Source organism: Mytilus galloprovincialis, chromosome 8 (genome assembly GCF_965363235.1).
Source record: "Mytilus galloprovincialis chromosome 8, xbMytGall1.hap1.1, whole genome shotgun sequence".
NCBI classification, from domain to species: domain Eukaryota; kingdom Metazoa; phylum Mollusca; class Bivalvia; order Mytilida; family Mytilidae; genus Mytilus; species Mytilus galloprovincialis.
In genome coordinates this window covers 25348430-25362096 of record NC_134845.1, presented here as the reverse complement: position 1 = coordinate 25362096, position 13667 = coordinate 25348430, and the positions used below count along the sequence as shown (strand labels likewise).

At 31.6% G+C, this 13667-nt stretch overlaps 1 protein-coding gene across 1 annotated transcript in view; it reads right to left on the bottom strand.

Annotated features, from left to right (window-relative positions):
* LOC143085394 (uncharacterized) overlaps positions 1-13667 on the bottom strand; it is a 36381-nt gene that overhangs the window by 4638 nt on the left and 18076 nt on the right. Inside the window, exons 9-19 of the mRNA XM_076261721.1 lie at positions 10884-11077; positions 10306-10453; positions 8028-8084; positions 7712-7768; positions 6942-7099; positions 6500-6532; positions 5834-6020; positions 4599-4680; positions 3541-3658; positions 1721-1770; positions 823-1017 (exon numbers count right to left, since the gene is read on the bottom strand). Coding sequence (XP_076117836.1) covers positions 823-1017; positions 1721-1770; positions 3541-3658; positions 4599-4680; positions 5834-6020; positions 6500-6532; positions 6942-7099; positions 7712-7768; positions 8028-8084; positions 10306-10453; positions 10884-11077 — 1279 coding nt within the window. The remainder of the gene's footprint in view (positions 1-822; positions 1018-1720; positions 1771-3540; positions 3659-4598; positions 4681-5833; positions 6021-6499; positions 6533-6941; positions 7100-7711; positions 7769-8027; positions 8085-10305; positions 10454-10883; positions 11078-13667) is intronic.

The window sequence follows — 13667 nt, the reverse complement described above, 5'->3', positions numbered from 1 at the left end:
CCAAAAATTATCACTATTATAACATTATTGATGCTTACTAAATAGATATACTACATTTGTTGCAATGAATTACATTGATTTCCTATTAAAAAAACCGGATATTTTCACATGTAAAATAAACGTGGTTATTTCACTCTCTTAAGTAATACAACAATAGGCGTTGTCAAGACATTGATAATGTTGGATCAAAACAAATTATGAATGCGTAGAAAAAAAGATATAGTTCCTTACATTTTTACATTAATTTCTTAAAAAAAGCCATTTGCCAATGTGATAAAAAGAATTACTAATCAAAGAATTCAAATATCGAAAAATATTCAACTCTTGACCGAACAACACTGATAGTTAACTCATGTGTTACATGCATTTGTGAATTAATGTGTTCTTTGGTCACCCATTGAATAATTTTTTCTATTTTAATTCTTGGATTAGTTATTCTTTAAATGATTATGATATGAGAAAAACATGTTGATTTGATTATTTTTTGGGTACATATTTTTAAGGGGCAGGCTAAAGGACGCCTCTGGGTGCAGGAGTTTCTTGCTACATTGAAGACCCATTGGTGGCCTTCGGCTGTTGTCTGCTCTATGGTCGGGTTGTTGTCGCTTTGACACATTCCCCATTACCTTTCTCAATTTTATTTGGTGAATTAAAGAAAAATTTAATATTTGTTGATATTTGATTTCTTGGTTTATTCATTTACAAGCCAAAAGAAAATGTGTATCTCATTAAACATTCAAATTTCATCACCACAACAATTATTGAAAATGGTGTCCTACAACAGTAATGAATCGACAGTAAGAACAATCTATTTTGACGTACTTTGTACAAATGCAATGTTTCCTGCAGTACCAGACTGTACTTGACCTTGATTAGCAATGTCTGCTGTGTGACTAGATTTCTTGGAGACGGTTGCTGTGGTAACTGTTGACATGGATGGAGGTGATGAAATGAATAGGTGTGATTTAGATGAATTGTTGGTCAGGTGATGTGGGAACAGTTGATTCTGAACTGTAGCTGGTAAAATAAAGATCAATACATAAATATAAATTAATGTTGGTAAAACAGGAAAATATATAAGAATCTAAATATTCTGTTAGCTGCACTTATATTAAATTTTCAAAGTGTATATGTTTTATTTTAATTGTATATACATGCATGAGAGAAGCTATTATAAAAAACATATAGCAAAAAAACCTTTGTAACAAATCTTTTCAAGTTACAGGTTATGCAACTTTGTAAGATCTTACAACAAAATAATATTTAAACGGAAAACCCACTTTTGTGTAAAAAAATAAATCAATATTATGTTTTTTTGTTGTTGTTTCAAAACAAAATTCAAATTCAAATGCACATTCCTTAATAAAATTGACTTATCTGTATTTTTTCCTCTTACATGGCAATTTGCCAAAAAAAAAATTGAATCTTACAAGAACAGTTTTTAGAATAGGATAAACCACAGAACAGTAATTTTCTACATTTAGATGAAGATTTTTACAAATGAATTAATTTCCTATCTTAAAATTTGCATATTTCATTCAAGATCTGGCTGACTGTTTTCTGCTATTTTAAAATCCAACCTGAGGGAAAATAACTGATCTATGTTAAATGATGCACATGAAAATCTATCCTATGTCATGTTTAATCATTAATAAGAGTCATGGCGCCTAACAATTCTAGGTAATTTTTTCTTGTTATCAATTCAATAAAACCATTGTACCTGATGTGGGTGTTGTTGCTGGACTTTGATTTGGTGTGTTGGAAGCAGATCTGAAATGAGAAGATATCAAATATATGTTCATACTCATAGTGCTAGAGGAATTATCTAATTTAAATTTAGGTTTGTCCTGGTTCATGCAGGAAATATATGTGTATGAAAAATACAGTTTTCCCATAATTCATGAAAATTGGTGCCAATAAAGATAACTCAATTCACTGACCTTGAAATAGAATAGTACTAGTAACTAAAGTATCAAAAGTATACAAAGATTTGTATTACATTGATTTTGTAAAATCTCTAGATTCATTTTGGTTATGTTTCTACAGATACATCTCTGACTTTCAAATGTTTGGGTTTGAGACTGTTCCTGATGCAGGTAACCCAATGAAAGTGCTTCTAAGGCACTAAATTTCTAAAGAGTTATTTTGATTTAAAGGATTTTATCATCCTTACAAAATAGAAGTACAGATTTGCAATTTTTGCATCATTATATAGTTTTATAAAAGGAGTTCAATTTCCATCAAATAATTTTAGATTATTTGAGTTTTGCTAAAAACTTTTAAGCAATTCTTAAGGTGTTTAAAATGAAATATATTTACCTCTGAGAACTGGGAGCTGTAGAAAATTTGTTTCTCTGAGCAAATATTTTAGACTGGGTACAAACGGTTTGTTTATATATTTACCTCTGAGAACTGGGAGCTGTAGAAAATTTGTTTCTCTGAGCAAACATTTGAGACTGGGTACTAACAGTCTGTTTGTATATTTACCTCTGAGAACTGGGTGCTGTAGAAAATTTGTTTCTCTGAGCAAACATTTGAGACTGGGTACAAACGGTTTGTTTATATATTTACCTCTGAGAACTGGGAGCTGTAGAAAATATATTTACCTCTGAGAACTGGGAGCTGTAGAAAATTTGTTTCTCTGAGCAAACATTTGAGACTGGATACTAACGGTTTGTTTATATATTTACCTCTGAGAACTGGGAGCTGTAGAAAATTTGTTTCTCTGAGCAAACATTTGACACTGGGTACTAATGGTTTGTTTATATATTTACTTCTGAGAACTGGGAGCTGTAGAAAATTTGTTTCTCTGAGCAAATATTTGAGACTGGGTACTAACAGTTTGTTTGTATATTTACCTCTGAGAACTCGGTGCTGTAGAAAATTTGTTTCTCTGTGCAAACATTTGAGACTGGGTACTAACAGTTTGTTTGTATATTTACCTCTGAGAACTCGGTGCTGTAGAAAATTTATTTCTCTGAGCAAACATGTGAGACTGGATACTAATGGTTTGTTTGTATATTTACCTCTGAGATGAACTAGGAGCTGTAGAAAAATTTGTTTCTCTGAGCAAACATTTGAGACTGGGTACTAATGGTCTGTTTTTATATTTACCTCGGAGAACTAGGAGCTGTAGAAAAATTTGTTTCTCTGAGCAAATATTTGAGACTGGGTACTAACAGTTTGTTTGTATATTTACCTCTGAGAACTCGGTGCTGTAGAAAATTTGTTTCTCTGTGCAAACATTTGAGACTGGGTACTAACAGTTTGTTTGTATATTTACCTCTGAGAACTCGGTGCTGTAGAAAATTTATTTCTCTGAGCAAACATGTGAGACTGGATACTAATGGTTTGTTTATATATTTACCTCTGAGATGAACTAGGAGCTGTAGAAAAATTTGTTTCTCTGAGCAAACATTTGAGACTGGGTACTAATGGTCTGTTTTTATATTTACCTCTGAGAACTAGGAGCTGTAGAAAAATTTGTTTCTCTGAGCAAACATTTGAGACTGGGCACTTATGGTCTGTTTATATATCTACCTCTGAGAACTTGGAGCTGTAGAAAATTTGTTTCTCTGAGCAAACATTTGAGACTGGGTACTAATGGTTTGTTTCTGTATGTTAAGTTGTAACTGGTTCCCTGTTTGTGCATTTGTTCCTATTTTGAGAAATGAAAGAAAACAATGCTTGTAAATAAATGGTCTTTTCAATAATTTTTTGTTCTATAAATTGAACTTGAACATATTTTATATTCAACAAGAGTTAAAGGTTTCTGTGTTTCAAGTTTGTTGCTTCTTTTATCTTTTATTGAATTAAAAAACTGTTAAAAATATCATTATCAAATGTAATATCTTTTTACAGCTCAAATACTATTTTAATGCATAAAAACTTTACTATGATCATTTTACTAAAAAAACATCTGATACTTTTGAAGGGAAATTTCTGTGCGTGTGTCAAATTTTTGCTGTGTTCTTGGTAGGAATTTAACAGTGAAATTTGCCGAGAGCAAACATCTCTCTCTCCATTTAAAAGCATTGTACAAAACTTTTAAACATTAAAAATGTAGATTGCTAAAACTTAGCTGGCATTTTAAGTTTCAAACTGCAAACAATCCCTCAACAAAAATACATGATATATAATCAATAAAACAAATCTATGTTGTGATGTTATACTATTGTTTCAGGTAAGGGTGAAGATTGGTTTCCTATCAAAACCTTTAACCCACTGCATTTGTTTGTACCTGTCCTAAGTCTGGAAGCTGATGTTCAGTGGTTGTCGTTTCTTAATATGGTTCATAAATGTTTTTAATTTTTTATATAGATTAGACAGTTGCTTTTCCTGTTAAAATGGTTTTACACTAGTCACTTTTGGGGCCCTTTATAGCTTGCTGTTCCGTATGAGCCAAGGCTTGAAGACTGTACTTTGACCTATAACGGTTTACTTTTACCAATTGTGACGTGGATGGTGAGTTGTCCCATGGGCACCCATACCACATCTTCTTATATCTATATATATCTTACAATTTCTAATTTTTACTAACTACCTTTATCTTTTGAGATGCATTTAAGTAAATGAATTATTATAATAAAGTTACAAACCAGCAGGAGCCAGGGTGAGTGATAATTGTATTGGTACATTTCTCTTGGCCATCAGTAGTCCTGGAGCAGCAGTATGTTCTAACTACAATTACACAAGGTTAAATTAGAGGTCATTTACCTGTTACTATAGTCCTATTCGTATAGGTGGGCTGTGGCTTAAGATCATATAATCTAATTAGTCATAATCATATTTATATATGACTGTCAAAATTATTCTTATCTCTCAATTATCAAAAAAAGTATTGTAATAAAGTACTTTGCTCATCAAGGGCCCATTAATTGGAACAAAATATATCTAAATGTGAGCCGTGGTGTAGTGGTTAGTGCATCAGACTACTAACACAAAGATTCCTGGTTCGATTCCCGTTTGGGATGAAAATTTCAGGAACTCAATTTTCAGCTCTCCCTTGACACCATCTGCGAGTATGGTCTTGAGGAAACGATGGTAGACCGTCGGAAGGGGACGATAAATAGCTGACCCGTGTTAAGAGAGAGCCATATCTCTCGTACATTAAAGACACCCTTGTAGATTTAGAAAAAGAGTAGGCTAATGCCGCTACAAGGCAGCACTCGCACCCGCAAAGTGGAAAGGGATTAATATAAGTTGCAAAACTTGTTTCCCAATCCACTATAAATAAATATGTTTAAACTAAATGTGATGTGATACTTTTGTTGAAAGTAACCAGAGGCTTCAAAAGAGTTGGAATGGAATCTAAAATAAGAGATTAAATATGTTTTTATGCCGCATTAATGGGCATAATGTTTGCTGGTCTTTGCATCCATTTGTCCTTCATCCGGCCGTCTGTCCAACTTCAGATTAAATTTTTGGTCAAGGTAGTTTTTGATGAAGTTGAAGTCCAATCAACTTGAAACTTAGTACACATGTTCCCTATATATATAGCTATGATATGATCTTTCTAATTTTGATGCCAAATTAGAGTTTTTACCCCAATTTCTTGGACAATCCAACATAGAAAATGCAAGTGGGGCATGCATGTACTATAGACACATTCTTGTTAAATAGAGAAGTGATCTGATTGACACACTAAAAAATAACCTGTCAAATATGGATCGAAACCAATTCTATATAAAGTTAAAAATCAAACAAAATCAAATAAAGTTAAAAGCATTTTAATTCATTGAAACTACAATAGAGCTTCTCTCCCTTATGAACCAGTGGGGGCTGGTGTATCTTTAGTATCAGCTATAAATATCAGTGTTAAAAGTAAACTAACCCCTGCATTACTAGAGCTAGGATGATGTGTCCCTAACACAGCTGAAGCACTAATATTAGTTATTCCACAACTGGTAGATGATGTCTGGGTGTACTCTATTACAGCAGGCTGGCCAGGAATCTGTTTTGTTATTTTTACAGCTAATCTACCTTCTTCAGTGAAGATTTCCTTAAACTGCTGAAGATATCTAAAACAGTCAATACAGGCTCAACTCAAACAGAATATTACAAATGACACAGTGGTCAAATTTTATAGCTGTAGTCTTAATTTTATATGGCATCAATTTCAATTAGATATTTAATACAAAATTTTGTTTTATGATTTAAGACACGTTAAGGTTAAATCTGATTATCAACACTTTCTGAAATATAGATTTGTGTGCAATCAATAACAGTTTATTGTTTACAATTTTGTTATTATAAATTATACCAACTTATTTTCTGTAATATATTTTTTGGATGCTTAGTGTTGCATTTTTATAAAATTCACTTACTTTTTACAGTAAAAATGTATTTAGGTTTTCAATTATGTATTTTGTTTTGAATCTATACAAACAACTCTTGAAACTTCAAAACATAAGCTATCTTTATTGTAACTGAAAAATCTTATGTGTTAAAAAGTAAATAAGCTGCTGTGCATGAAGACTTGTGGTTAATTTACACTCACTTTTCAACATTGCCTTTTGATCCCAGCATGAAGCTGAAATAAGAAATTAAATAAGAGCATTGTGAGTTGGTAGTTGGAAAGCCTTAATAATCTCTTCAGAAGAGTGTGTGCAGGTGTTTGTCATAGCCAACCTAACCTACTTTATTTGGATGTATTTATCAAAAGATGAACATTATGAATTACACTTTTAAGCAATCTGAAATCATTTGAGCATTAAACAAAACCATGGAGAATAAAAAAAAGAAAGAGAGAGGCAATCTCCTAAAATATTGCTGAAAATATAGCTACTTGATTTAAAATAATGGTATTTGCAACCCCTTTATTCCAATAAAAGAATAAAAGCCTTTATGGTAACCCATCAATATCAGGTTCTGACTGTATCCTTCCTATTCAGCAACATCCAAAATGTACCCTTTGTCAGATCAAAAATACATATACTTACGTACAAGATGATCCATGAGAACCCTCTTTATGATCATGATCTATATATAATTCTCCATAATAAACATGGTCAGATTTTCGTTTTAATATAGATAACTTGGCCATAAATTTCTTTTCTTGATTTGTTCCCCTTTCCAACATCTGTTCTTCTACAAGATCCTGAAGTAAAATTCAATAGATTAAATTATTTATATACTAGTCAAATAAAAATGACATGACAGGTACCACCAGGAAAAACAATGCTCAGGTTACGTTTTCTGTCTAGCGTTTTGGAGATTTGTTGTCTTTTTGTTGTTTTTTCTTTTTGTCAATGCTGCAGTGTTTTTCTTTTTTCCCTCATGACTGAAATGGACCATTTCATACTATTGTTTGTTATCCTAACCTTCATTTGTGTTTGATAATTGTAAACTGTTGATTCTTTTATTTTCCAGAGTACCAATTTTTGCAAAAATTGAGAAAAAAATTTGTTGATATTTTATAATTTAATCAAAATATGCTTACAATCCTATAGAAAATTTATACTTTGCCTGTCATTTAAATTCATGATTTACCTATACTTATGTATCAACCAAAAAAACACAGTGATATGGATTTTAGCCAAGTGAGCCAAGTGATTTTAGTGTGAGCCAAGGCTCCGTGTTGAATACCGTACTGGGACCTATAATGGTTTACTTTTACAAATTGTGACTTGGATGGAGCGTTGTCTGATTAGCACTTATACCACATCTTCTTATATCTATTTAACCAATCAATGAATACATTAACATTTACCAAATCATTATCAGCTACATTATCTGGTGACTCCATTACTGTTGCATATTTCTCAACCTGAAATCAACAAAATGGAATTATTGTGTTTAACCAGTTAAGAATCTTTCCTCTATTGACAAAGGCCAGTTAACAGACTTGAGTACATAGAATTATGAAGATGACTGTAAAAAAGTTGAATAACTTTTTATAATAAATATTAATATATTTAATTAATAAACAGAAATGAATTATTTAAACAGAAGATAAACCTTTTACCAACTAATCATTAGAAAACGCAGCCACTACGAAATAAAATTTGTCTAAAATATAGACATACCTCTACAGTTTCTGGTGTAGAAAGTTGAACTAACTTTTGTTTCCACATGTCAACATGCTGAAAATAGAGAAAAACAAGTTAAAATGAGTAGCACCCTAATGATATCCCCCTTTAAGAATTAAAAAAACAGGAAGCTGATAAGCAATGGATCTAAAAAAAACATATGACACAGGAAAGCATGTTCACATTAAGCATGTTAACAGATTGCAGAAATATTTGTGGTTCCCTATAAAAATTTCATACATGGCCAGTACATTTTAGAATATATATATATGAATTTGAAAATGCATCGCACAATAAAGCAAACAAATAAAAAGTATACGAACAAATTTTAGGAAGCTAAGTTCCCTAGAAATATGCTACAAAAATTTCATACATGGCTATAACCTAGAAGAATATATAAGTAATAGGTAAACATAAGTTGGGGATCAATGAATCTTAATTTGCTTTAAATCGCATAACATGTAAACGTGAAGACTGATAACAAATTTCTAGAAGCTCAGATTTGTAGTTTCTGAGAAATATGCAGTGAATTTCATGGGACATGGGGACATGTGTACAGACAGAAGTATAACAGAATACCCCTCCTTTGGAGTGGGTGTATAAATAGCTCATTAATGATTTGAGCCTATCATTTAATAGTAGGAAAGACAAAATGAATTCTAAAAGCATGCAAAACATTTGAGTGCAATTCAATATTAATTCAATTTTGTGTATACTGATCTGTACTGATCATTGAAACAGATCATCCAAAAAAATGGCATGACTTTACAAAGACAATAGTCACAATCATAACCTGGAGGTATGTACAATATCATCTTCACTTTCATAAGAGAACAAACATATTAGGAACAACAATACATGCAAATGGACACAATTATTTCCTATTTCCTTAAGGATACTAATACATAAACAATAGTTCTAAAAGAAGAAGAGAAAGAAAAGAAAAGCTTATAACCTATCAGTTCAAACCATAGTGGTTTGGAGCTGCTGTTCCTAACAAAATAGGTACTAATACTTTGCACTTCATTGAGTACAGCCATGTGTTAAAAAAAATAGCTATGAACTGCTTCACTTTGTTTAATCAAATAACTTAATCATGAGTTCCATCTAATTATCAACAAGACTACTGTTAATTGGCTAATTTACCCATACATCTTATCATCTTACATTTACACTTGGTGCTGTGCCTTTTCCAGAATAGACTCAGTAGTTGTGTCATATATCAGACTGTGTTTTTTGGTTTCAATTATTTTACATTTTGTCATGTGCCTTTTACAGCAAATTATAAGGTATTGGTTTTCTCATTGTTGAAGGCTGTACAGTGACCTATTATCCCCTATATTTGCTTAAATCCACATCATTTGGTCTCTGGTGGATAGTTGTCTAATTGGTAATCTCATAACATCTCCTTATTTCATATCAAGAATGTACAATTGTCAGATCACTCACCCTTTTTAGAAGTGCGATTGTTTATTTAAGAAATTGTTCATGGGGCTTGAATATATCATGATTTTACCACGGGTTGGTCCTTTATGACAAATATTTTACCCTGAGCGATGGGTAAAATATTTGTCATAAAGGGCCAACCTGTGGTAAAATCACGATATATTCAAGCCCAAATTATTTATTTCGATTCTAATAGGACAAATACGGCAATTGTTTTGGATTGAAGCGCTCTAGGTGAAGGCATTATTTGCTGTTCCAATAAATAAACGCACTATTAAATTGACATAAAAGAAAGGAGAAAAGTGAATTAGTGACATGCTTAAACTATTTACAATAACATATTTAGATAGGTATGGATAAATCTAAATGATAATTGTACTTAAATGTCTTTTATGTATACAAAACATGACTTATATAACACATTTTAGCATTGTTTGCTTACGTTTCGTTGTTTAGATGATTTTCAGTTTTACAAGCGTGTATTTTCCCGCAAAATGCCTATATTCTGACGTCAACGTTCTATGACGTCCGATACTCATTCATGAATAAGCATATGACGTGGGAGTACGATCGGAACAGCCCAAACAATATATTCATATTTTACCACGGGTGTGTACTCATAGCGTTTGAAGGACGTCATGTTAGAATGTAAGTTTTATTGAAATGTTCTTTGCACTTTGTTTGGCCTCTTAACCTTTTTCTTTTGGTATCTCTTATGTTTTTATAAACTTTCTGTTTCTAGCATAACCCCTTGGTTTTGTTTTATTGTACATAGATAAAGCTAGAGACATGAGAGAAGATATACACTATTAACATGCAAACTACATACAGCTTTTCCAACCTTCAGGTTCACATGTGGATGTGACCTAACACGTTTCTTGTGTACAAAGTCATAAAGACGTAATTCTTTTGGCGCTTCAGCTTGCTCAAATTTTCGTTTTCTGTTTATAGATGCTTGTGTAAATTTTTTAACAGATCTGAAAAAGTACATAACATAAACATGGATTTCATGATGACATCTAAGATCAAAATTTTAAGTTGTACAGGTCAGATCATTGTATTTGCACGGATGAAAGTTTTTTTTATTGACAAAATACTAATTTCTTTTTATAAATGAACTATTACTTTTGTGAAATTCCTTGCCCTTAATCATTCTTTGTCTTGTAATCAAAGTTTCAATAAATTTTAAAAGTAGGGTGAAAAGTAAATTCAATTTGTAAAATATAAAAGGTTAAGCATAAATGACATAATAAAATGTAGACATTCACTACTTTCATTAGTCTGATTTGGAATAAAAAAATTCTGTAATTCAATTCCAAATCATAAATGCCAGTTTTTGGCCTAACAATATTCTGACTGGTTGGATATAAAGATATGCCAAAAACCAGCATTGAAAAACTTGTTTACCTTTTAATCATTGGAGTATCAAGAACTTTCCTTTCATATTGGAGTCTATTGGCAACAAGGTGAACAGCGGGAGATGGATCCAAACATATCGGCTCTTCTGTAGCCAATAGTAACTGACTTTCTAATGTAAACAGATCTTCTTGGGTCCATCTATGTCCATCACTGCTTAGATTATAAATATCAGCCAACAAAGACTGAAAAAATTAAAATAATTATGTCTGTGTTCTGTTCAAATTAACACCTGAGTTTTACAAAGTTACACACAAAATATATATATTTAATTCTCTGTGGATTTTTGTGCAATTCCATAAAAATAATTTTATAATAATTTAACAAGTACTGTGGATTCATCATAATTCGTTGACTACCAATTGTCGTTGTTTTCGTGGCAGGGGTGTGGAAATATTTGTTGTGAGCACTTGTCCCCGGGCAAGTGAAACCTAAAATTTTACTTGTCCGGAAAAAAAATTACTTGCCCTAATGATCCCAATAAATATTGAAGTATTTCTTGTTAGCTAATATATAATTCTTACTTAGCACTGTTGTGCATCACACACAAATGAAATCTATTTGTTTATATGTGTAAAAAATTAGGAAAGTAGGAAATGGTTTAACATCAATGTGACAGAATCTTAACAGCAAACCAACCAATGAAATGACATGTACTAAAGGACAATTTTGCAGCAGTTTTTGAATAAAAATTGTAGCCTGTAGGTACATATACTAATTTGAGGACAGTGATTGAAGAAATGTTAACTAAATAATAGATAAACTATTGATTTTGTTGTGTTTCTCTCACTTTACTGACACACTTGTTTTTTTCTTGATTACTTATTATTGTCTTGATGGGCAATTAAAGCGTTCCTTTTATTTTCTACTTTGACAACAAATAATGTTGACCTTTCATCTATTAATAAGACAAAAACTTAATTTATTTTCCGAATTTTCATAGATAGCCAGGGGCAGTCTGATATCCACGATGTCTGAAATTCTCCCTTCCGGTTTTTTTTTTAAATACTCTGTCCTCCATTTGCATTTAAGGTTTTCTACTTGACTCATGACTCTTTTTGTCTTGCTTGCCCACCTTTTTATTAATTATTTATCAATCTGAATATCGATACAAAGTATAAAGAAAAGACACTTCTGGTAAATGATGGATAAAACCTAATCGACGATCCCGGGTCAATGGACAAAGCCAATGCAATGTTACGCGACTCGGGTTCGCATACTTCTTTTTCTTCTTTTCTTCGTAAATTCCTCCGCAACGGAGCACCCGTGTCACACGGTAGTAAAATATAGTTCTTATATTAAAAGAGGAGGAGGTGAAGGGATATATATTTACAGGCCATTATTTATCTTTATTAGTAAACTTTAAAACACTAAAAAACAAAGCATTTGCTATGTTAAGAAAGTTTTTTAAAATGGATGTTGATAAAAATAAGTACGATTGGTGCTCAAGAATTTACAGTGATTATGTTTACATCAGTTTAAATAATTGCATTAATTACATGTATATGGTAACTCATAAAATTTAAAAGTGATTTATTTTAATTGGCTAAATCCTTAAAAATTGTAACGAATGGTTGTAAAAGAAAAAAAAGAAAAATAAAAGCTTCCACAGGTTTGTTCTTAATATATGTAACAGTGTCCTTAATCTGTGGTCCTTATCAGGCTTTATATTATCTGATTTAAAATTTTAATAAATAAATTCAATAAAATTTAAAATATAAAATTTTAAATAAAAAATTTACAACCATTAGATTTTGTGTCCATTGGGTGATTATCACTTTATACAGTCTTAATCTTCTTTTGTAACAGTATTCTGTTTGTATGTAGTCCATAACATAGCTCTCTACTAATATTTTCAATTTGCACAGTTGTCTCTGGACTAAAGTTCATTTCTTTGGCTACTGTTGTGCAGTCTATAATTATTTGAATTATTAAGGACTGGTTCCCTTTGAAAGTATCATTCCATTTGTTATCACCAGCAGACTGTATGATGATTTCTTTTAAATCCGGGAAAATGTTTTTCCGTTTATCGTACTTATTTTTATTCATTTTGGTTATCGATCTATTTCCGGTATCATTTAATATTTATCGTCATGAACATTGATGTTTTTACTTGCTGAACATTGGTTTCTTTTACATAAATTAAACATCTTTATACGTTTTGAAATTAATTTTATGTTTTTGTTGGATTTGAACTTTGTCTTGTATATTTTGTTACTTGTCCACGGGCAACCAAGACAAAAATAATTACTTGTCCGTTTGTTCAAATGTACGAGTCGGGCGAGTCGGGCATAGCATTTCCACACCCCTGCGTGGGTACAGTTGAAACACAAATTCAAATGATAAAAGAATCACAAATTTTCTATCAGGTTGTATGCAGACTTCAGCAAAACAATTAAATCTCATACCACCTAAAAGACAATTTGTCCGCAATCCAAGAAATTTTATTCCCATGTAAATAAATAAATCCACAGTACATATATTGAGCTATATAAACAAATAGTTATAGTTGCAAAAATGAACATTTGACATTTTTCTTGATTTCTAATTAGGTCCCCTTTTCCTCCCAGTACCTTGTACTCTGCAGATAGGACAGACATGAACATCGTGGAACAGACCATCTTACCTGTGATGTAGGCTTCAACAATACATAATCAGTATCATATCTCCCATCGTTAGCTCTACGGTAATCACGAACTTCTAGTATAACACAGCCACTGTAGAACACACAAAACTAACCTGTGATGTAGGCTTCAACAATACATAATCAGTATC